The 26,159-nt window shown below is 41.9% G+C and overlaps 1 protein-coding gene across 1 annotated transcript; it reads right to left on the reverse strand.

Moving 5' to 3' along the window:
- Positions 1–20,355: 20,355 nt before the first annotated feature.
- On the reverse strand, positions 20,356–20,835 carry LOC141250850 (uncharacterized). The gene has a single exon (XM_073670122.1). It carries the CDS (start codon positions 20,833–20,835, stop codon positions 20,356–20,358), a length of 480 nt encoding a protein of 159 aa, XP_073526223.1.
- Positions 20,836–26,159: the final 5,324 nt, after the last annotated feature.

The following is a 26,159-nucleotide window of genomic DNA, read 5'->3' on the forward strand; positions in this document are numbered from 1 at the left end:
TGAAGATTGTTCACCGCATCCGCTATTTGCGCCGCTTGCTTTTCTAAGCTCCTTATACTTGACTCCGTTGTTTGCACGTGGGTTGTGAAATGCTTGGACAAGGACTCGATCATCTCCCTCAGCGATGGTTCCTCATTCTTCGGTTGGTATGGCGCACGGTACTGATTGTTGAATTGAAATGGCTTGTTCTGCACCCCGGATGAATCTCCCCATCGAAATCCGGGATGGTCATTCCCTCTCGGTTTGTAGTTTCCATCTCGCTGGTTGTAATTATAATTGTTGTTCTCGAAGCGAGGTCGGGGAGGTCCGAATCCTCCTACAGCGTGCACCTCCGCGATAGTCTGGTCCTGGAGCTGTGGACACATATCGGTGGGATGAGTCTCGTCTGCACAAATACCGCAAACTCTCACAGGCTTCACATTACCAACGGGGAGGTTCTTTATCATACTCTTGAGCTCAGCTATCTCGCTCTTCCATTCCAGCTCTCCGGAGCTCACAACATTGGCTCCCTTTCGTGCATACGTCCTTCCGAAGCTCCTCGTGCCCTCGGCAATCTCGTTCAATCGTGCTCTGGCTTCGGCGGGAGTCAAATTTAGCACGCTCCCGTTGCACGCAGCATCCACCAATTGTCTCTCATTATCTAGCAACCCATTATAAAGGTGGGTTACCAAGTCCTTCTCCTCGAACCCGGGAAATGGGCAGCTCGCACACAGTCTCGCGAACCTCTCCACATAGTCATATAACATCTCAGCGTCCTGCTGTTCCAGCATTGCTATCGCCCTTTTTAGTGCAACCGCCTTCTTGGACGGGAAATATTTGTTGAGGAAGGCTTTGTGAAGCTTCTCCCATGTGTCGATACTTCCGGTGGGCAACAAGTAATACCATTGACGCGCGCTTTCTTTCAGCGTAAGTCCGAAGGCTCTCATCTTGATTTGCTCGTCGGTAACGTTGTTTGGTCTGCTGCAGCTGCAGATGTCATGAAACTCGCTTAAATGCATAATTGGGTCTTCCCCAGCTGATCCATGAAACTTCGGGAATAAGTTGATGAAGTCGGTCTGAAGTTCGAACGTGACGCCATTATTCAGGGCAGGTGGCGTCACTCCTAGACGTTGTTGCATCGGATCTGGGTCTGTAAGCTCTCTCAACGTTCTAGCCGCCATTGATTCGATTACTAAATTCTGTAGAGATTGTCGTAGATTGCATAGATGCACCCGCTCTATCTCTGGAATAAAATCAAGCAATTCTGAATTAGTGGCTCGTGTGTGGACCATAAGATAGGTCCACACCAAGATAACACACAAAGAAACAAACTATGACACTTGACTCCCCGGCAACGACGCCAAAATTTGACAAGCGTTTTACCGGTCGTTGGTCCTGTCAAAGATAAATCCAACTAAATTTCCACTAGTTAAGCGGCAAGTCGGAGTCGATTCCATATGGAGACACAACGATAGTTTATTTCAAGAGTATTACCAAAAGTAACAAAAAGGGGTTTTGGTTTGTAAATTTATGAAAGCAATACTAACCGAAAATTGTTTGATTTTTGTAAACTTATAAAAATGAAAATCTCACTCTTTCAGTCTCAGCATATTATTCTTATGGAAAGTTGATCATGGAATTATAATAAAGTTATGTTCTTTCAAATAAATAATCTAGTTGTCCTACTCTTTGTTCGTGAATAGCAACTAGTCCAAATAGTCCTAGAAACCCTTGTTGTATGCAATAACCAAATAAATCCTAAGGTTCAACTACTTAACAGCATACAGATCAAAGATATGTAGGCCTATTCAATACCATTGGCAAATCACCGAAACTCGACACAGGTTTATAATCTCTACAAAAGAAGCACTCGCAAATAGTCTATGCTAATTCTGATTGCTACTTATAAGACAAGACTTTTAAAATCGAATTATCAAGCCTAGCAATATGAATGAATATATATCTACCTAGTTTCGAACCTAGATAAAATCAATACGAATCAATGACAATAAGCACAAGAGAAAATAAAACAATGCTGAAATTATTATATTAGAACATAAACATAGAATACTCACAAACAATTCCTAGAATAAAGGCCTCAAACTAAGAGTGAACTCGTAGGAACTTAGACAGACATAGCCAAGAGAAAGCTATACATGATAAATGGATAAACTAACCAGGATTGAAGGTAGAAGATGGTAGAAAGGTGGCAGCTTTCCTCTTGGTGGCTGAATTTCTAAGAACTAATTGTAAAGTGGCAAAAGATCCCATCTAACCTAAAAACTAGAGGTATATATAGTGTTCAACCTCTAGGGAATAAAATAACTAAAAATAAATGAATAAAATGGGAAAAACTAATAAAATCTGATAAATTCCCGGGCTTAAATCTGCAATTTGGGTCGGGTCCGCCAAAAGTCGCGGTCGCTACCTTCAGGGTCGCGGTCGCTACTTTTCACCAATCACTCAGGAACATATCAAGTCTCGATCTCTACTTCGGGGTCGCGATCGCTACATTCATGTCGAGGCAAAGTCGCGATCGCTACTTTATAGTCACGACCGCTACTTCTTCTTCGAGGGCAAATCTCGACCGAGACTTCTTCGTCTTGGATCGTCTTCGTCTTGAAACCTTCTCTCAGACTGGTCTTCGTCTTCTGTAAGCTTCCGAGGCAGCTCGGCTTCGCCTCTGAGCTCCTCCATGGGTGTAGGTGTGGTAGTCTCCTCTATAGCTCCGTCCCAAATGCACTAAAGATGAGTACAAATAGGATCTCCATAATACAATACCACATAATAACGCTTAAGAGCATCCCGCAAATCTATAAGTGAACAATCATACAAGATTCCGGGAATACCACTCAATAAGCACCTAAACACCACTAATCCGAAGCTAATAGTCGCTAGTTAACCATATAATAAGCTCCTATCAGGATACCAGAGACACAAGTCTGGACTCCCTTTCAAGTACCGGAAGACTCGCTTTACATTCTGAAGATGTGAAGCCCTTGGATTTGATTGAGCACGGGCACATACACCTACTATAAAAAATATATTAGGTCTAAACGCAATAAGGTACATGAGAGATCCTACCATGCTCCTGTAGAGAAAGGCATCCACTTTGGTTTTATCAAGACTAGCTTTCAGCTTAGTTGTGGTTGAAAAAGGGGTTGGCAGCGGCGTGCAATCATTCCATGTCATACTTCTTCAGAAGTTCATTAATATACTTAAGTTGATGAATTTGAATGCTTGTTTTAAGCTAATTAACCTGAAGTCCTAGGAAGAAAGTGAGCTCATATATCATGCTCATGCTAAACTTTGAACTCATTGTATTCTTGAAGTCTTCGACTAGCTGCACGTTAGTAGAGCCAAAAATAATGTCATCAACATAAATTTGGACAATCAACACATCGCCTTTTACCTCTCGAATGAACAAGGTCTTATCAACTAGACCTTGATTGTAGCTATTTTGGAGAAGGTAGTCTGATAAACACTAATACCAACCACGAGGGGCTTGTTTCAGTCCATAGAGTGATTTATCAAGCACAAAGACATGCTCTGGATTATTTGGATCTTCGAACCCGGGTGGCTGCTTGAGATAAACTTCGTCTTTCAGCTTGCCATTAAGAAAGGAAGTATTTACGTCCTTTTTTAATAGCTTAAATTCCTTATGAGACGCATAAGCAATCAACAAACGAATGATTTCAAGTCTAGAAATAGGTGCATATGTTTCATCATAGTCAAAACCTTCATGTTGATAATACCCCTGAGCCACCAGTCTAGCTTTATTTCGCACTACCTCACCAGCATCATCTAGCTTATTTCTGTACACCCAGCGAGTTCCTATAATAGTTCTGTTAGTTGGTTTAGGTACGAGTAGCCGTACCTCATTTCTCTTGAATTCTTCTGGCTCCTCTTGCATTGCGATTATCCAATCCGGATCCAGAAGCGATTGATTGATATTTTTAGGATACCGGAGCGAAACAAAGGCACAAATCAAATAATGACATTCAGAACTGGAGCGAGTCTGCGTACCTGAATCAAATAAGGATATGATATTGGTTACTGGGTGATCCTTCATCTGTTGATAATTTCTCACATCAATTTGAGTAGAATGAGGAAGTGTAAGAACAATGGTCTTTCTTTAAGCTGTATGCGAGCTTTCAGTTGCATCTCCTGGATTTGCTTGAAAGTCTTCTAGAGTCACTGGCAAGGGAGTCTCATCGGATGTATCAGTACAGACCGACTCTGGACTCGCTAGACTCGTTGTACTCGCTTGACCTTCAGCGACTATTGGTACAACATCATTGCTTAAAGGAAGATTAGTACTGCCATCCTCTTCATCTTCGCTACCTGAATCTGGATCCACAAAAGTAGGAGAAGAAGAAGACGAGATAGGGGATAGAGATTGATTAACCTTGATAAACGGATCTTCACTTATGGCTGCACTAGTATCAACAAGTCTCTCATCAATCTTAACATGAACGCTATCTTCAATCTTCATGGTTCTCTTATTGAGAACTCTGTATGCTTTACTTGCTGGCGAATAGCTCAAAAATACATCCTCATCATTTCTTGTATCGAACTTTCCTAAAGAGCCTCTTCCATTATTATGAACAAAAACACTTGCATTTAAACACCCTTAGATGTGAAATATTAGGTGTTTGTCCTTTAAGCAATTCATAGGGAGTCTTATCAAGCAAAGGTCTAAGCATAGAACGATTAATAACGTAACTTCCTGTGCTTACAACTTGAGTCCAATAGCTAGATGGTAAACCACTAGATAATAGCCAGGTCCTAGCCATTCCAGAGTTCGATTTTTACGTTCAACTACACCATTTTGTTCTGGAGTATAAGGAGCTGAGAAATTATGTTCAATTTCTTTACTTCTACAAAAGGTGAGGAACTCCTTATTCTTAAATTTTGTCCTATTTTCAGAGCGAATTGTTCAAATAGGGAGTCCTAGATTCCTTTCTAAGAGAGAAGCTAATTCATGAAAAGAACCAAATGCTTCATTCTTATTCTTTAGAAAGAGAGTCCAAGTGAAACGTGAAAAATCATCAACAAGAACAAAAATGTATCTATTACCTCCCTTACTCTATGTTCGCATAGGTCCACACAAGTCCATGTGTTTAAGTTCAAGGGGTGCTTTGGTGGACACAACTTTCTTCTGGGGGACTGAACATCTCGTTCCTTTTTCCTTGGAGCATTTTGCGCAGGAGGTCATTGATTCTGGCTGAATTTGGGGAAGACCTCGCAAAAGACCTTTGGACTGCTCCTGGAGAGTACCAGCTAACTTGGAGAGTAGCGAGACACATCTACTGTCCCAATCGCTGATGCCAGAGATTATACTGCTCCTGGAGAGTAGCGAGACACATCTGCTTAGCTGTGGAAAATTCATGATAAAAAAGATATGTATTGCCAACTTGCTTTCCTTTAAGCAAGATTTCTTGGTTAGCATTTTTCACAACGCAAGATATTGTGTTAAATGTAACCTCATTTCCCCCTTGGTCATATAGTTGATCTACACTAAGAAGATTAAATTTAAGATTATCGACAAGATTAACATTTTGCACTTTGATAGCACTAGCGAGGTGAGCACTACCACTGCCAATGATTTTACCTTGTTTCTTGTCTCCAAAGGATACACTACCTCCATTTTTAGCATGATGCGAGAGTAGAAGAGAGGACTCCCATGTCATAAGACAAGAGCACCCGCTATCGATATACCACCGACTCTTACCTTCATCTTCGGTGTTGACCTATGTGCCTAGGCCTTCTTCTGCCATTAAGCAGGATGAGCTTGGGTGAGGGAGAGAGCTTGAATCATGATTTTGAACACTTTTGGCTTTGTTTTGTTGTTTAGCCGGTTGTTTCATTTTCTTGGAATTGCTTTGTTCTTTGAAATACTTCTTAACGAGTCTCATCATGGTTTCATATTCCATGTCCTTCTTGATTCACAACAATATATATTTATATATATAGTTAGTGAGTGTCAATCAATGCATATTAGCAACTTGTGATATGATACCAATTGTGGGTTTTAACGAGTTAAGGATCGAGATAAAAGCGAGTGTAACAAGATATATTCGTGAATGTTACACTTACTCTATATTCAATGAACAAAAGCTATTAAGCTAGTATCCAAAGCATAGCTCTCAACAAAGAGAGTAATATAGAAGTGATTCACTTGTTGAAAACCTTTATAGAGTAGCTTTGAATCGACTATCTCTTATGGAAGAGTACCTCTATTAACTTGCTTTAGTGTTTAAGATATGCGGAAGTTAAAAACACTTAAAAGTGAGTCTTATGCATTCAAGTAAGCACATCGCGCTACAGAGCGAGTGTAATATAAATGCGTAATAAAGAGGGAAAGCCACAATATGAACCTTAGATGATTAAATGAAAGGTTTAGCTCAATATGCACATAGAGACTTGGTAAAGTGAGAACCCTTGAAAATGATACATGCCCGGGATGAAACTCAATGATATATAGATTATAATGAACAGAGAATTACAAGGCCTTATAACACTCCACTCACTACAATCACATTCATCTCTCTTACAAGAATTGCTTCTCTCAAGTTGTATAGACAACACTCGCTCCCTCAGAAATCAAAATCGTGCCCCAAACACTCAACCTTACTAACTTCCCAGCATTCAATCCTGTTGCATCCCTCCAAGACGCTCAACGTACTAACTCCCATGCTTTCCTGATCCTGTTGTGATTGTGATATCTAGACTTTCTCTCCTTCGTGAGGTTTTCCAAGCATGTGCGAATGCATACAACTACTGTAACTATTTATATAAATCTTAAACTTATTCCCAAAGTTAGAAAACCATATAAAATATTGTAATAAAGAAGATTGCCACCTTGGCAATCCATATGACTAATCTACCAGGAAGCTCCTGCACAGATTCTCCTTTATCTTGGGCAACAAACCTGTAACAAAATTTGCCACACTGGCAATCTGCGTCGCACAACTACCCTTCAATCCGTTTATGCTAACGATCCATGCTCCTCGCTCTCCATAGGAAGAAACACATTCGCCTATCCTGACACGCCTTTCCCATTACTGGTCTGAATCCTCTACACGCTGATGTAGCATAAGCCACTTGGGAAGATTCTCTTTACTTCGATTTCTCTGGTGTTGAAGCACTGGATACACTAGCCGACAACGACTCTCCTTGTCTTTGTGCTAGTCCTTTGCCTTCAACACTCTTCACATCTTCACTTCAGAATTATGATTCTTCCTTTTAGAGTTGATTGAGACTGCTTTTGCAATATTCTCTATCTTTGCAATGCTCAAAGCTAGTCTTTAGCTTGTTCTCTTGGTCGAAGTGACTCTTTTGGCTTCTTAAGCTATTCCTGTAATGCTTAGAAAACAGAACATAGATCAAATATAGTGTTTATCATCATCAAAACAAAACGAGCGATTAGTCTGAGCAAGCTCAAACTAACATGTGCAATAGGTGATGTTAGGCACACGAGAGATGATAAGAGCAAAGAGATCTAAAGGCTTTAGAGAGAAAGCTAGTGAGCTGAGTGCTTAGGGAAAACATCACTTGCTGAGAGGAGAAAGTAAGAACAAATTGGTATGAATTGTAGCTACAGGAAAGCTACTCTTAGCCAAGGTCGCGTGAGGTTAGTGTGTGGTCTAAATCATCTTAAGAGTAGAGAGGATCACTTGTATTGAGATGAACGTAGATTGTGTTGAGAGAGAGAGAGTTACGAATCGTTGTAATGACTCTTGATTAATATAATATAATTAGTGTTGAGTTTTATCCCGAGCTTAGTAGAAGCTTAGGGTTCTGACCTTGGGGAAAATCATGCATTTGAGCCGAACTTATCATCTACCAATTTTAAGTTCAAAGTATTGTAGCTAAACTCCTCTTCCCCAACACTAACACACTAGCTTTCTAGCTTGTTCCGTTTATCTTGGAGTTTAGAATAGCTTAAACGTGTTTTCAACTTTTATATCTTCAAAACACTTAAGAGAGTTGATCGAGCTACTCTTTTATAAGTGTTAGCCGATCAAAGCTACTTGATCCGTTCTTAACGAAGGTAAAAAACCTACACGTAACCTAAAGCATAGAATGTGTCTCCTCTAAGAAGATAATTCTAAAGCCTTTATATAGGATAACCCTAAATTAATTAAAATAACTCAGGAAAACACAAAATAAAAAATTAAATTTGAAGGAATTGCAACTAAAATATAGAAATAAAGACTTGAATTTTCTGTTCCGCGGAGTGCGCCGATAGTCATCGACTAGCGCCGATGGGTTCTCTGTTGGATTTGCTTGAACATCTCATCGGTAGGCCTCGATAGATATAGGTGGCCGTCGACGACTCTTCTTCCTTCTTCAACTCCTATAGCTCTTTATGATCTTCAATCCCCTCCTCATCATCCTCTCTCCTTCCTTTGCTCCTCTTTATCTCTAAGAAGCTCCAGAAATATCTCGAATCAGACATATGATATAGCTCACGATAATGGAATGGATCAAATACATCGTAATAACACCCATAAATCTAGTAAAATATTGCTAAATTTATGCTTATAGACGCGTCATAGATGTGCCTATCAAAAATCATTCTAAATTTCATCCGTACTTCCATTCTAACCCGACACTTTCCCCTTTAAAAATAGTGTCATTATTTGCGTAAGAAAATGTTATTAAATTTAAACTTTGGGTGTCGCATTCCTCAAGAATTCAATTTTGTAGACATAAAAACCCAAAGCCATAAAATGCAATTTTCAAAATCAATGTCATCACATGTATATTAAAGCTATTCTTTTTATGCCTTTTCCTTAATTTTATCCAATTTTTCTTCTCCTATTGGCCCTACTTTTGTCTATCTTTTATATTTTAAACCATATTTGTCGGAACAAATTGCTAGGATAATATTATTTTAATCTATTTAATTTATTAAATGTAATTGATTCTTCTAAAAATAGATTAATTATTTAAAATTTTAAAAATGCTTTTACAAATTTAGATTATTTTCATTTTCCAATTTATAACTATATTAAACATATATAGACATTTTATTTTAATATAATAAATATTATTATGAACTATATTTCTTCCCAAAGAGTCAAACATGCAATAATTTGAATCTATATTATATGTTCTACATATTAAACAATTTTTTTTTCTTTTTGATTGCTATTATTCTCCCTCCTCTCCATTTATTTGTCAAAAATTCATTGGCTCTCACTATTCTCTCTTCTCTTCTCATTGATTAAATTAATTATCTTCCAGTAAATTATTATTTTCTAATACAAAGACAAAATCTTATTCTCCACCGAAAATCTTATTAGGATTTCATTCTATTTTCCTAATTTATTATATACCATAGATTCTTAAGAGATATTTGAAAGCCCATGAAAAATCTTTATTAATATAAAGAATGCCAAATAACCCCTCCCCAAGACAAGATATGCGAAAAGCTCGACTCTTCTACTTTTATTGAGATAAACGAGATGAATATATAAGAAAAATTGAAGTATCTTGTAAGATATGAAAAGGATTACGAAGCTATAAATCTCAACTAGTGAGAAGCTTCTCGTTGATAAGGAAGTTAGCAAGCCTCCCAGCCTCCCAAAATCTGATTCTCATTCATTGAAGAGGAGCGGGATATATATTTAGAAAGTTTGAGCAGTTTTAGATGAGTGAGATGCTATGTCCACGTGTCGATGTTGTAGAAACTAGTCGTGACACAAGGCACACTCCACAATGATTGTTGTGGTTTTTAAGCTTGATATGATATAATCGAGGAGTTTTAGCTCTAGCTTAAAGACAATAAGGTCCATCTTAACCATATAACGGTCGAGCTTTAGCCTATCGGGGAAAGCTGAGTCTTGCCAAGGTTGAAATAAGATAGCGCGAAGGTCGCGCTGCGCAGCGAGAGTCGAGCTGCGAAATAAGTGAAGTGAAACAAGTAAAGCTGGCGAGCGCTCATTCGATCTGATTTACATCATCTGGAAGGGTAAGAACAAGTACTTCTAGCTCGAAGAATTTGCCAAGATGATTGGGCTCGAGCGTGTAGAAGGCTTTCACCAGCTATACAAGAAGAACTGGCCTAAGATCTCAAGGTACATCAAGAAGAAGGTATTTGGGAAGAATGTGCCTCAAGTATTGAAGACCCACTCTTATCCCTAATATAAGCAGCTTCTTGATTTCTTCATTGTCCTAAATATGACACATCCCCATCAAAACCTCGACGCGGTCACTATCTCCGGCTGTTGTATTATGGAGCGTGCCTTGTCCTACGAGTCTATCAACACAACTCAACTGATGTTCAACCACATGATCTTTAGTCGAGCTAATACATCTCACTACCTTGTCTTTCCTCACATCGTAAAGAAGAGGATGCTTTCAGTTCAGATCTATCAGCCACACATAGAGTTGGTGTTTGACTATGTTCTGATGTGCGAGATCATGGAAGCAATGGTCTCCTCGTCCAAAGCGAAAGCGGTAATAGTGGAGGAGTAGCCACAGAAGCAACAGAAGCATCCCAAGGGGCTTACCAATGGAAACGAACTAGAGACTTCTCAACATGCTATTTATAGGGTTGAGAAGGCCATTCAAGCACACATCGATATGATGACTAAGACGATTGTTGGTCTTGTGTCATGCTTAACCAAATTAACCGAGCTACTAGAACAATTTATCACTCTTATGAGTAGTCGATGATTTGAGTTATTGTTAATCATGCTTTTATGTTTATTTTAAGTGCTAAGTATTTGCTAGAACTTTTAGGATTCCTTCCACAATGAGGTGTACGGATTTTATTGGAATATAAGTATGCTTTCTGATGATTAGAGTTTTTGCTTCTTTCTTGGTTACAATCTTGCTTAACTGGTCCTACTGCTACTTGTGCATGTTGTTGAGTTGAGCTTGATTGTGCTTCTTAATTTACTTCCCTATATAGAATTAAGTGTGACTTTTTTGATGATGTTAAATGGGGGAAGTGAATAGGTTGCATACGGAGGTGAACAAGTTTCATACTCCATATGTCAAAATTGAGTTATGAATTAGATCGTCTTGGTCTAAAAGGGCACAAAATATAATGCGTTAAGAATTGTTGAAGTATAAGTATATCGCTTATATGCTTAACTGAGTATGTTGAACGAACTCGATATATTATTGAGTTTAACTGAGTTTGTATGAAAATGTTTAGTCCTGTATAGGTTTGTTAGCATCAAAAAGGGGGAAATTGTTGGTTAAGGCTAAGTCGCGCTTAACCAGTTCTCTTACTTTGATAATCACAAAACATTTTGTTCAATGATTGTTGTGTGTTTTAAGCTTAACATGATATACTCGAGGAGTTTTAGGTCTATTTTAAAGACAATAAGGTCCAACTTAACCATCTAAGTGTCGAGCTTGAGCCTAGCGGGGAAAGCTGAGTCTCACCAAGGCTGTAATAACATAGCCTGAAGGTCGCGTTGCTCAGCGAGAGTCGAGCTGCGAAATAAGTGAAGTGAAACAAGTGAAGCTGATCAAGTGTTCATCGTTAAAGCACATGGAAGGATTCCAGTGGTTCATTGAAGCATTCAAATAGTTTTTTTTCATGAAAGGAAGGAAGGTGAAGCTAGAGCTAAAGAGAAAAGAGGAGAGTTGGAGGTTGTTAGACTTTTCTACTTTAGCAAAGTGGAGTTCCGGGGATCACTAACATGGAAAAATATAAAAGAGCACATATCATTGACATGGACAAGCGGATCATCAAGCAAAGAAGCACATGCACATAGAACTCCGTTGCGGAGAAGCTCAAGCGCACGGATTGATGAGATGGCGTGTTTCTTGGAGGATAAGCTATAGAGGCGTGCGTAATTAGATTTAGTTATGTAGCTCTATAAATTGCTTATGCATAGTGATTGTAAAATTTAGTCCCACATCATACATTACTTAGAGATCACTAGCTTGCGAGAGTGTTCACTTGTAAGAGCTGAGAAAGGTAGCTTTGTTGTTTAGGAGTTGAGCTTTGAGAGAATGTGAGTGAAAACACTAGAGAGCTAGAGGAGAGTTATAGAGTGTTGTTCTAAAATTTGTAAAGTGAACTCGTTAAGCATAAAGATTAGTGGTGAGTTTCATCCCGATCTTTGTAGAAGTCTAGGGTTCCCACCTTGGAAAAATCCTTGCAAGTGTTATCGAGCTTTTATTGTTTTATTCTTCCTATTCTATATTTAAGTGTTTAAGCTAGAATATAGCTTAAGCGCTATTTTAGAAGATTCATACACGATCCAACAAGGTGAATAGGTGATGAAGGATCATCTAGGTCACAAACCCCAGCCCCAACCCCAGCTCCAATTCCCACAATATATAGTCCAACTACAAGGTCTAAAGCTAAGCAGCTAGGTTAAGACTTGAACAAGGTAATCACCTATCTCTTGTTCAAGGAACTTGTTGCACATGAAGATGAACCTCCCGAGATTGGAGAGAGGACCTTGTTGATCATGGAGGAGCACTTAGAAGGCCATCAATATGTTGAGGATGACCCATGAAGTTGTACTTGGTTAATGACAATTTCTAGTTGTGTTTTGTGTGTGTTTTAAGGCAACTTGTTAGCTTTGTTTTGGCTTGTTTTTTAGACGATATTTTAAGTGTGTTTCTTTCCCTTTTAGGACTGTTTTTAGGAAAAGGAAGTCGGTCCTCCTTAGGAGTATAAAAGCCCCCTTTCTTGTCATTTGTAAACACATTATTTTGCATCCAAAAACCAATCTGTTTGTTTCCTTTCTTTCTCCATCAAGAGTGCTTGAAGGTGATAGTTGAGAGATTGTCGAGTTGCAGCTTAATTGGCTTGTGTGTGTCAATTTCTATCAAGAGTTGGTGCTATCAACCTCTATAAGCCCCCTCCTCGTGCAAAGGCTTCCATACCGGCGTGTGAGGTTGTAGAAGAAGGGGTTCATCAACCTTTTGAAGGGGTTCTTGGCCGATTCTAGTCAAGGGTGTTTTCATGGTGTTGTTGGGATTCTTCTTATCCTAATTCATCATCCATTCAATCGGTTTCAGCTCCATTGTTGTTGATTTTTGTGTTCATCTTTTGCTTGGTTGTAGAGCTTGTCTTTGTTCAAAGTTTGGAGCCTAGATCATGCCAATTCGTTGCGCATATCGTATCAATTGGTATCAGAGCTAGGCTGGCTCCAAAACCTTTCCAAATTCATCATTAACACTCCATTGTTGGTGGTGAATGAAGAAAAAACCCTAACCGAGCTCTACCTTATTATTTCTGATTTTTGAGTTTTTGTCTTTGAGTCACTTGTAGTATAGGTGTGTCCAAAGGCTCGACAAAGCTTGTGCTACGTGAGGTTTGAAGGTTCTAGCCAAAGAGGTGCCAAAACCCTAGTCGCAAACCCATCTAGCCGCATCCAAATTCGGAAACCCTAACAGAGGCCACCTAAGTTCATTGCTCTATTGGTGTGGATTCGACCCAGCCAAACAACTCCTAAGATGCCTAGTAACTGCCTAACTACCCATTGTGAACTGCCAAACGACGTGCTTGGGAGGGAGGCAACTAACACCATTGAAAACTGCAAGAACCGTCATTTAGCAATTATTGTGATTTTGTGTTTATTTTCTTTTCTTCAATTTAAGTTATTTGTCCACCTCATCAGTTTTAGTTATTTATATTAATTAGAGTAAAAAAAAGAGATAAAAAAAGAAAATGAGACGCCAAACAAAAAAGATAGGTGTCTTTCAAAAAAAAAGAAAAGAAAAGAAGGCTCTAATTATTTCTTTTAGGATAGTTCTGTAATTAGTTTAAGTGTAAACCATAAGATCATCATCAAGCTAGGCTCACTCCATTGCATCCCAAAGAACCATCGCTCAATCAACATCAATGCGCAGGTTCATAGTTTTCTCGGCAAAGTTCACTAATTCCTCGGCCAGGTTCACAAAAACGCCGGTCGGGTTCATCGCATAGAGTACGTCGTGAAGGGATTTCCATGTGCCCTTGGACCGACCCTCAGTGAACCATATGAAGCGCCTCTCCTATTCCCTAGTCCTACCAACCCTAAGTACCCCATCCCTAGCCCAAGCAAGCGTCGCTCACCCAAAATGTCAAGCGCCGCGCATTCCAAAACCCTAGCTTGGCATTCCTTGCACAGCGCCGGCAGGTTCAGCGCTTCCACTGGCAAGTTCATAAGACATCACCCCAGCCTTGCATCACTTGCGCGTACACCTACCCAGCACGCAAGCCCCCTTCCTCGGCTATTGCGCGCACACCAGCGACACTCGCATGCTAACCCTAGCGATCACCAGACACAAACCCTAGTGCCATCTTTGCGGCGCTAACCCTAGAGACTTGACGACACTCATCCCACGCTCACGCATACACACTCAAGATGCTAACCCTAGCGATCACTCGACGGTCATCCAGTGCTCGCTCGGCGTTCACTCTACGTGCGCGCGCACGCCTAACCCTAATTCCCCGCCTACGACCCATGCGGCCACTCACAAGCTTGACGCCGATCACCACCCAAACCCTAATTCCCCGCCTGCAGTCCTAGCCCTAACCCTCACAAATCACCTTCTCCAAGGCTAGTGCTCGACAACTTCACTAGTTCAAGCTACACCCGGGCTAAGGTACATCTCTTTTGTCCTTCTTGAGTCTAAATAGCCTTCAATTGAACACTTGTTATTGCATTAAAATTTCTTGTAGTAGCTTTGAGTCTCTTCATTAACTAAAAGTGTTGATTCCATTTTTATTCGACTACCCTACTATAGTCGATATTTTTAACTCCTTCTATATTGTTGGCTTGGTTCAAACATTCAAATTAGGGGCATCTTGATCCATACAAGACAATCCATCAACAAGCTAGTGACATCGGCAATAGAGAGTTGTGTGATACACCTATTGGCTGGGGAAACACTTGTGAGAAGTTATTATTGTCTAACTTAACAAGGTTACTTGTCTTTGATCATGTCTAGGTCGCCTACAAGAGATCAAGGGAGCCCATCCCCCATTCACCCGGAGTTGGTTGCTATATTCAAGAAGATGAATGACAATCTTGATAGGATGAATGCCATGATCAAATCCGTTAAGGCTTGCCCTGCCTTACCCACCCTAACATCTATAGGCCCCCATTATGAGATAGGAGATTCCTCAAACCCTCCTACTAAACCCCAAGGAACCCATACTCACGTGACCTATAAGCTGCCGGGAATAGCCAGCCTATGCATTCCTTTCCCGGGGAACTACCTTATCCCCCCATGTCCTCCCACACCATACCTCCACCGATCTACACCATGACTCCTCCAGACCCTCAAACCTACATCCAACACTTTAGGCCCCGCCCCAATACCCTAAACCGGCCTATGTTCAATGGGAGTACACTCCTTCACCCAGTTATCCTAACTATAGGCTTGCGTTTGCTAATGAATTTCAGGATTACCGTGGCGGTGGCATGGACTATGATGGATGGAGAGGAGGTCCACATCAAAGAGGACGTGAGGAAGGAGGCCGAGAGCAAGAGCAAGACGGTATAGGGAAGGTGAAAGTCAAGATACCACCTTTTTAGAGAAAGTGTGATCGAGATGTCCACATGGATTGGGAGATGAAGATAGAGCAAATTTGGTCATGTCACAACTTCCCCGAGCTTAAAAAGGTCCAATTAGCCTCCTTACAGTTCCATGGTTACGCAATGACATGGTGGAACAACTTGGTGAACGATAGGAGGCGTGCACTAGACCCGGATGTAGTCTCTTGGGAACAAATGAAGGCCCTTATGAGAACTCGATTCGTGCCTTCACACCACACCTGAGACCTTCGAAAAAAGCTTGAGAATCTCAAACAAGGTTCAATGAGTGTGGAGGAGACATTCAATGCCATGAAAATGGCTATGGCCAAAGCAAGTGTTGTTCAAGACGAAGAGTCAACCATGGCAAGGTACCTTAGAATTCATAACCCTATCTTGTCTAATGAGGTTGGCTTCTATCCTTATAACAACGTTACATAGCTCCTACATCTAGCCATTAAGGTGGAGACAAAGTTCAAGCTTCACCATCATCAGGAATAAGCCAAGTTCGTCGAACAACAAATGGCGCAGCAATGTTCGGCCACCACCAGCCTATGGACGTGAGGCACCGAGGAGCACTCCATATGAACAAGGAGGAGCAAGGATGGAGCAAGATAATTCGTCCTACCCTCCTATGGCAGCCCCCGCTCCCTAGCAAGGACCAAAAAGGAATGTTTCTAATCCCTCTTCTACTCCTTCATCTAGTAGCATAGAATGTTTCAAGTGTAAGGGAAAGTGTCACTATATGAGGGATTGTCCTAACAAAAGAACTATGATAGTTAACCATTAAGGACAATATGTGTGGATCGTGAAGAACTTAGTCTAACTAAAGATAAGATCTTTTGTGCGGAATATAAGACTAAGAACTAATAAACACTTCAATTCCAAAACGTTGGTTGATTTGATTTCTCTTGATACTTACAACAACTAGGCGAACATACAGTTCTTAGTTTCTCTCAACTCTCCTAGCTATTGCCTAAGCTCTAAATCAAGATGAACTCTCTCTCTCTCTAGTTCAACAACCATAGTATAAGGATAATACACTAAACTACTTATACTATGGCTGAATCACCGGAAACTAATTACCTAAAAGAAAGTGAATAATAATAAATAAAGTATTAAATCTAAACTAGCCGAATATAATGACAAACTAGCTTCAACTGTTAAGATCTCGAATCTGGTAAATCTCTTGGCGAATCAACTCTTTCCTTCTTTAGCTCTATTTCCTTCTTTAGCTTCAAGGAAGATTTCTTTCCATAAATACGTGCTCGGTCCCCTTGAGCGTCTTCGGTCCCCTTGAGTGCGTCCTCCTTGTGTAGCGCGTCACTTTGTGCAGCTCGATCCTTCACTCTCAATGCTCGGTCCCCTTCAGTATCCTTCGGTTCCCTTGCACCTAGTTAAGCTCCTTGAGCGCTAGTCTTCTCGCTGAACTCGCTCTTGTCTCTTCTCTTAAGCTCATTGTTTGCCACGCTTTAGCTTCCTATGTAACTCAAAGGCCTATCAATTTCCTGCGATATCTCACTCAATACACATATTAGTTCATAAGGTAGGTTGTTATCATTAAAACTAAGGCATTATCAGTTGTACGAACTAAGGGGCTAGTTCATACAACTACCAATTTCCCCCTTTTTAATGATGACAAACTTAGAATCCTGGCATAGGCATATTATAGAGCTGAGAAAAGTAGTAGCTTTCAATTCCCCCTTAATCAATGAACAAGTAATAAGCATCACCCTTTAAATCCATATGTTCTAGTTCCCCGTAAGGTAAATAACTCCTATGCCTGTAATATTCCCCCTTTTGACATCATGTAAAAAGGAATGCGTAATATTAATCAAGGGAAACTAAGTGTAGAACGTGCTTGCCTTCTAGAGGAATGAGTAAGTGATACGAAATAAAACGCAATAAGTCTAGCCCTATCTCAGTACGCACTAGAGCAAGCAGATAAGTGAACCAAAAACTAGCAATTCATTGATAAAATTGAAGATCACACATAAAAACAGCCATAAAGAGCAAAAATGACAAGAATAATAGAGAAGCTTTGGATTTTCTAAGGGGCCTTAGGGGAATTGATACCACACCTATTCCCACTAATAATCATCCTGGTAGTCGTCCTCGCAAGTCTCTTGTATGGGGACGATCATGAGTGCCTTGACATGATGAAGATAGTCAAGCAAATGCTTAAGCCCTGATAGATGCCGATTCGTCTGAAGTACAGCTTCCAAGGTGCGACGCTGAATTTCCTCTGAGCTCATATTTGGCGGTAGCAGGGGCTTGGGATCCTTCAAAGGGCTCTTAATTCGGCGAGGTCTGGGTTCAGATTTGGGAGGGGTTGAGGATTCGGGCTTTGGTTTGGGATCGGGCTTAGGCTCAGATCTGTGAGTGGAGCCAAGGAGGAGCTTCTCAACCGGCGCATCCATACTGGCATGCTTGAGTAGCCGGTGCAGCCCAGTCTCATTGATTATACTCTCGCAGGGCGTCTCCTTGGTCGACCTGTAGATCCCTAGCTCTAGCATGAGCTTCTTGACGATGTGGAGGTAGGGAAGCGTGTGATTCTTATGCATCTTCACCGTTAGCATGTGGGAGAGGATGAGTCGCGGCGTGTCTATCAGACTTCCTTCGATGACTTCTCGGAGGAGACACACATGAACGATGGTGACAATACCGCGCTTCTTTTGGTGAGGAATGATGTTGCGCAGCATGACATAGTGGATGAGCTTTGTGCCGAAGCTCAGCATGTGCGTCTTGATCTCCTTAGGGTGCAACTTCCCCACCAGCAGTTCCAACGTCTCGCCCTTTCCAGAGGGCTAGTTCTTCTTCGGAAGAGATGTGTACCCTTCACCCGTTGGAAGATCGAGCACCTTCGTCAGAAGCTTGACGTTCAACGTCTTGGGCTCGTCTCCCCAAGGAATGTGGGCCACAGAGTAGAGATGGCCCGGGATAGGGGTCATAACAGCAAGAGCGTTGTAGAACTTGTGCACTTCATCGTAGTCGACGGTGAAGGGCTCCACCTCGAGCTCTGACCAGCGAGTTCGCTCGAGGAGGCGACGGCTGCAGCGACATCAAACTCTGCAGGGTTGAGGCTAGACTAGAAGCCTTGGTCGATGATTAGTGGCTCAATGACGACTCGAGTCGAGAAATGTCGTGGGCAGGTGGGAGACTGAAGGACTCGTCCCTTTCAGGAAGGGCGATCCTCTTTTGTCATTTCTGGGTGGTTGAAGAGGGCGTGATGGCTAAGGCTCGTTTGAGGGATGTCTGAGGCGGTGGAGAGGGAGGAGTAGTGAGAGCAAGGGTGGTGGATGTGATGTCAGGCTGGTGATGGATGAATTCTTCATGTCTGGAGGCGGAGGGAGTGTGCTCGGTGGAGTCAATGGAGGAGACAGGGTGAATGACAAGGTTCATTAGTTCTTCCTCCATGGGTGTTGTAGGGTTGGAGTGAGCGGTATGTGAGGGCAGAGGACTAGGCACTTTCTCTAGAATTGGAGAGAGGGGCTTTGGTGGTGCTGAGTCAGGGAGAGCTGGTGGTACGGAGGAAGAGGGAGCAACAGGAGCGGCTACTTTGGAGCTCTCCATGAACTCCTAGAATTTGAGGAACTCAGCCCATTTAACGGGGTCAATGTTCATTGGGTTGGCCATTACTGTGTTTGAGAGAGTGGAATTTGTGAAGGAGAGAGAGGGGGAGTGGTGAAGAGTTGCAGGGTGTGAGCGTTCAGTGCTTGGAAGAGAGAGGGTTGAAGAAGAGTGAATAGTTGCAGAGGTAGTGAAGGAGGCTGAATCTGGTTGAAGGGGCTATTTATGGAGAGGGTCGAACGGTCGAATCACAACAGCCATAATTCAGATTTGGAACGGCGCCTCGTTTATCGCACATGCATGTGACCGTTGGTAGGCTGGTGAGTAATGAGTGCCTAGAAGATAGTCACCCGTTGAGACGCTCGGTCCCTAACATTCTATCGGTCCCTATACTCAGTTCCTGAAGTTATCTGCACTTCACTCTAATATGTGTTACTCGGTCCCCAAGGATATGTAGTTCAAACGCTGCGCTTGTGATCTCTTCTACTTACTCGGTCCCCATACTAGGACGTACTGTGTCTCAGTTTCCATTCTCAGTAGGATAAGTTAACTCGCTTAAGCACATAATAAACTCACACACACAAAGGGACAAAAAAGCTCTTTTAAAAACAAGAAGTGCTAAGCATATATGGGTAGGCTTTTTGTCATCTCAATGAATATTCCCAGTTGTGGCTTATATGGTCATAGGGAACGTAACATTAAGATCAAGGCTAAGGGACTGATCTGTAAGCACGAATCATATCTGGGGGGCTTGATTATGAGCTTAAGAAGCGAGCATCGTGCATATATATAAGAGCTTGAAAATGAATAGCATGCAAATGGATCAAGTTTTAGCAAGCAATAGTGCCATCCTAGAGAGGGCCTAACTAAGAATTTATCATTTAGCATCACACAGAGCATGCGAAGGACGAATACCCCTAAGAGTATAGGCTAGGTTCGCGCACATACTAGTCCTAGGTTCCCAAGATTAAAAGGAGCATTGAATTTACAAAAGATCAAGGGAGAAGGCTTACGTGCAAGGAGATGCTTAGTGAAAGGGGATCAAGCCCAAGTGAAGTCTTAGCTTGATGAATGGTTCCTTGTTCAAGGCCTTGGTGAAAATGTCTGATATTTGATCCTCAGTTCTGCAATGGGATCTCGATGTGCTTCTTCTACACATTATCTCGAAGGAAGTGATGACGCACGTCAATGTGCTTGGTTTCAAGAGTGGTGCACATGATTCTTTGAGATGTTGATCGCGCTTGTGTTGTCACACCTTATTTCAATCGAGCCCATTGAGATTCCCGAAGTCAGTGAGTTATTGCTTGAGCCATAGGAGTTGAGCACAACAAGAAGTGGTTGCTATGTATTCAGCCTCGGTGGTGAACACAGCTACTGAGTTCTGTTTGCGAGAGCCCCATGAAACGAGACAAGGGCCTAGAAATTGTGGCATACATGAGGTGCTCTTTTGATCAACTAGATATCCTGCATAGTCAGCATCTGTGTATCCAACAAGGGTAAAATCGCAGTTCTTAGGGTACCATAAACAAAGATTAGCAGTCCCTTTTAGATAACGAAGGATACGCTTGATGATGGCGATGTGCGACTCCCTTGGATCATATTGGAAACGTGCACACAAGCTCACTGCAAAAACAATATCGGGTCTAGAGGTAGTTAAGTACATTAAAGATCCTATCATACATCTATAGAGTGTTTCATTTGCCTTGGGGCCGTTAAGGTTTGCGTCTAACTTAGTGCATGTGGACACTGGAGTGTGAAGGGGCTTGCTATTGTCCATTCCAAACTTCTTTATGATCTCCCTTAGATACTTTTTTTGATGAATTTGAATGCCTTCAGCCTTTTACACCACTTGCAGTTTATGGAAGAAGTTGAGTTCCCCTATCATGCTCATGATGAACTTGCTACTCATCACGTCTTTGAATTTTTCTACAAGTGACATGTTAGTTGAACCAAAAATAATATCATCAACATATACCTGACCACTAGGATGTCGCCTTCATGTTCCTGGATGAAGAGCGTCTTGTCGATTGTTCATCTCTTGTAGTTGTTGGCGAGGTGGTACTCAGAGAGGCACTCATACCATGCCCTTGGTTCTTGCTTTAACCTATAGAGGGCCTTGTCTAGGAAATAAACGTGCTCTGAGTGATTCGAGTCTTCAAATCCTGGGGCTGCTTCACGTACACTTCTTCATTGATCACAGCATGGGAAAATCCGTCTTCACATCCATTTGAAAGAGCTTGAAGCCCTTGTGCGAAGAGAAGGCAATAAGAAGTCGAATGGCCTATAATCTGGCAACTGGGGCGTAGGTCTCGTCATATCGATCCCTTCTTGTTGGTTGTACCCTTGTGCTACCAGACGTGCTTTGTTTCTGACCACAGCTCCTGAATCATCGAGCTTGTTGCGAAAGACCCAACAAGTGCCTATGATGGTGCAATTGGAGGGCTTAGGAACAAGGCACCAGACTTTGTTTCGCTCGAACTCATGAAGCTCTTCTTGCATGGAAGCCAGCCAATCTTGATCGAGGATGGCTTCTTTGATATTCTTAGGCTCAATGAGAGAGACGAATGCGTTGAAGGCACAAAGGCTGGTTTCCTCAGTTGTTTCATCAAGTGCTTCAACGATTGTCTCTGGAGGAGCTAGTCGAGCTACACGAGTGCGAGTGTGAATCCCAGATGGACTCGGGTGAACATGTTCGTTGGAGGATGAGCACCTTGTTGTTGAAAAGCTCTAGTGGGAGGCTCTGTGTTCTAATCAATGTCTGAGGTAGAAGGCCCTTCGTTATCACTGTCTGAGTCAGGGCCTGAGGAACTGAGACTATATATGAAGGGGCGAGTGTGTTTAAGGCTTTCTGATGAGGTGCTTGATCAATATCTGAAGGGTCTTCAAAGGAGGCGACCTCTGGGAATGGATCGGAAGTGTTTGTCGAGGAAGTGAGGAAGGCGCTTTCATCAAACACTATGTGTATGCTCTCCTCGAAGGTTCTTGTTCTTTTGTTGAAGACCTTGTACGCTTTGCTTGCTGGGACATAGCCAAGAAAGATGGCTTCATCACTTCGTGCATCAAACTTGCCTAAATTATCTTTCCCATTGTTCAGCACGTAGCACCTGCATCCCAAATACCCTAAAATGAGATATGCTTGGAGGATATCCCTTGATCAGCTCGTAGGAATCTTTCCTAGAGAAGGGCGTAGAAGAGCTCTGTTGGTGATGTAGCATGCAATGTTCACCGCTTCAGCTCATAGAGAGGGAGTGACAGCACTTTGAAGAAGCATGGTGCGCGCCATCTCTACTAGCATTCGATTCTTTCTTTCAACCACTCCGTTGGAGCTGAGACGTTGTGAGCAATCCCTCTTTCAACGTAGTAGCTCAGCATTTCTCCATTGTCAAATTCAGTTCCATGATCAGATCTTATAGACCGCACCTTCAGAGATAGAGAATTTTCGAGTAGGCCGACCAGCTCTATGAAGCGCTAGGAGGCTTGATCCTTGGAGCGCAGGAATAAGGTCCACGTGAACCTAGAGTAGTCATCAACGATCACAAATATATAGCGTCCTCAACAAGGACTTTGAACGCGCATTGGGCCACAGAGGTCCATGTGAAGAAGCTCAAGGGGCTTCTTTGTTGTGACGTTCTGCTTGGCTTTGAATGAAGTTCGGACTTGTTTTCCCTTAACACAATTAGCACAGTGTGTCAAGTTGTCTATCTTGGTAAGAGGTAGACCACGAACTAGCTCCTTTTCACACAACTTATGTAGAAGACGAAGATTACATGCCCTAGTCGTTGATGCCATAATTTTGTTTGATCTTCAATAGTAGCGAGACAAAGGTGACCTTTTGGGATGAAGCTGGAGTCGAAGATGTAAGTGTTGATGACTCGCTTCCCCCTTAGTATGATCTCCCCAATGGCATTTCTCACAAGGCACTTCAAGGTAGGGAAGGTCACTTCGTTTGGTCTCTCGTCACAGAGTTTAGATACGCTTAAGAGGTTGTAAAGAAGGCTCTCCACAAAGTTCACCATCTGGATCTCTATCTTGTCATTTAGATGTACCTTCCCCGTGTCCAGTGATTTCTCTAGTTCTCTTGTCGCCAAACGATACGCCTCCACTGTCATATACTTGAAAACTTCGTAATCTTTCCTTGTCTCCAGTCATGTGACATGAGCAGCCACTGTCTATGTACCATTTGCTCTCGCTGCTCAAGTTTTCCTATAAATAAGCAATCAAACTTTTGGAACCCATTGAAGCTCAGCTTTTCTGGGTGGATTAGTTTTCTGGTTAGTATAAGGAGAAGTACTACGATCGAGCCTTTGGCCTTTAGATGAAGAGGCAGTCGCTAGGTAAGAAGTTTCATTCAAGCTACTCACTTCGCATGTAGCACGAGTGGGTGACTTGTATGACTTTTTACATAGCACTTGCTTCTTCTTGCAAGAGTGTATAGTGTGACCATTTTTACCACAAAACCTGCACCATTCGTTGTACTTCACATAACCATATTTTCCCTTTCCAGGTCTAAAGGACTTCCTATCCTTAATCTTAGGATCTATTGTGTTTGTGGCATTCCCTTGGGCTTGGCTCATATACATCTTATGAGCCCTTTCCCCATGAAACCTGTGATTGTCATTCCCTACTGGTTGTTCAAGTTCCTTAAACTTTTTCTCTAAGAATTCATTCTTGCTTCTACATATTTGAAGGGCCTTGTCTAAGGTTTCAACTTTTTCACTTAATTCTCTAGTGAGCTTTTCACCAGCACTCGAGCACTTGGAGGAGTCTACGTCATATCCTAATCCAGGTCTAGCTTTTACAAAGACAATTTCATTCACGGTTTTCTCATTAACAGATTTAGTTAATTCGGTGATCTTAGTAAGAATTAATCCTAAGTCGCTTTCTACCTTGAGTTCTAGGTCCTTTAACGATCCCCCTTGAGGTTGCTTACCCTTGCAGCCCTCGCAGGATTTCGTCATCAGACTCAGTTCCCTAGATTTTACTAAGGCCTTCTCGTTCTCAGCTAGCCTAGTGGATAGGTCAAGACATTCACTACGTAGTTCAGCAACTTCCTCTTCATATTCAGTGACTTGAGATTCTAAGTCATCAGTGTCCTCTAGTAGCCCCTTAATCATATTAATAAGGTCTTTCTTTTCAAGCATATTCAAGCGATTAGGAAAGGAGTCAGGAGTTTTTACCTCAGAGGTGAGAGCCTCTGCATTGGCCATGAGACATTTGCCTTGGAATCCTTCATGAAGGTCAGCTTCATCATCTTCTTCTCCCCAAGCTGAGAAAAGCGCCTTCTTCTCAGTGGCCTCTACCTTTGGGTTAGTGCATGTCCTTGGCGAGATGGCCCTTCTCTTGGCAGTTATAGCATGTATACTCCTTGAGATCGCGCTTGGATGAATATGATGCTTCACCTGGTCCAGCTCTCTTCTTGAACCATTTCTTAACCATCTTAGTCATAAGGGCGACTTCCTGTATCATTGTCCTCGTCTTCTTCACCGTCATTGATGTCCATCTTTTCAAGCACCTTCGTGAGCTTCAGCGTTGTTCCAGTGGCTTCTCTTATCTTGAGTCCCTTTAGCGAATCAACGTTCTCTTGGTCAAAGAACTTGCCAAATATGTCTACGACTGAAAGCTTCTTGCAATCTCGCGACATGAGTGCGATTCTTTGAGTGAGCTTGAATTTATCGCTCATAGCGTAGATGACAACCAGTGTCTGCTCAAGGGCTGGAATGGTTACACCAGAGGCCGTTAGCTTGTTGGCCAGAATGGTGAAGCGCGATTGGCAGGCTGACACGCTTTCCCAGGGAGTTGTTTGAAGGATTGTAACTCCCTTTGAAGTGTGAACTTTCCGGTGTCCTTCTGATCTTCGCTTCCTTTGTGTATGGACATGATAGTTTCGCACATGTCTTTGGCAGTTGGAATGCCAATGACCTTGTCAATGTCCGTGCGTGAGAGTCCACACAGAATCAGTTGTCGATCTTTTCAATTCTTCTTCATCTTGGCGTAGTGTTCTGTGCCAATCCTTTCTATCCTTCAGTTCTGGAAGCACTTCGTCACCAAGTTCAATGATCTTCCAGCATTGGTAGTCTTGGATTTGGATGAAAGTCGTGTGAACTCCCATCCACCAATCAAGTTCTCCTTCTCGAAGCTGGTGAGGTTTGTTGAGGGACATGCCGAGGTTGAACTCTGAGTTCTTCATTGCCGTAGTGGAATTGGATCCTGCTTTGATACCAATTGTGGATCGTGAAGAGCTTAGTCTAACTAAAGGTTGGATCTTTTGTGCGGAATATAAGACTAAGAACTGATAACACTTCAATTCAAAAATGATGGTTGAATTTGATTTCTCTTGAGACTTACAACAACTAGGCGAACACACAGTTCTTAGTTTCTCTCAACTCTCCTAGCTATTGTCTAAGCTCTAAATCAAGATGAACTCTCTCTCTAGTTCGACAACCACAATATAAGGATAATAAACTAAACTACTTATACTATGGCATAATCACCGGAAACTAATTACCTAAAAGCAAGTGAATAATAATAAATAAAGTATTAAATCTAAACTAGCCGAATATAATGACAAACTAGCTTCAACTGTTAAGATCTCGAATCTGGTAAATCTCTTGGCGAATCAACTCTTTCCTTCTTTAGCTCTATTTCCTTCTTTAGCTTCAAGGAAGATTTATTTCCATAAATACGCGCTCGGTCCCCTTGAGCGTCTTCGGTCCCCTTGAGCGCGTCCTCCTTGTGTAGCGCGTCACTTTGTGCATCTCGATCCTTCACTCTCAATGTTCGGTCCCCTTCAGTATCCTTCGGTTCCCTTTCTCCTAGTTAAGCTCCTTGAGCACTAGTCTTCTCGCTGAACTCGCTCTTGTCTCTTCTCTTAAGCTCGTTGTTTTCCAGGCTTTAGCTTCCTAAGTAACTCAAAGGCCTATCGATTTCCTGCAATATCTCACTCAATACACATATTAGTTAATAAGGTAGTTTGTTATCATTAAAACTAAGGCATTATTAGTTGTACAAACTAAGGGGCTAGTTCATACAACTAACAATATGATTCAGCTAGTGATAATCAGAAAGAAACACTCTTAGAAACTGACCCTAATGACCATGCTA

Source organism: Phyllobates terribilis, unplaced genomic scaffold, assembly GCF_046119375.1.
Source record: "Phyllobates terribilis strain yellow unplaced genomic scaffold, ASM4611937v1 Scaffold_6242__1_contigs__length_45937, whole genome shotgun sequence".
NCBI classification, from domain to species: Eukaryota; Metazoa; Chordata; class Amphibia; order Anura; family Dendrobatidae; genus Phyllobates; species Phyllobates terribilis.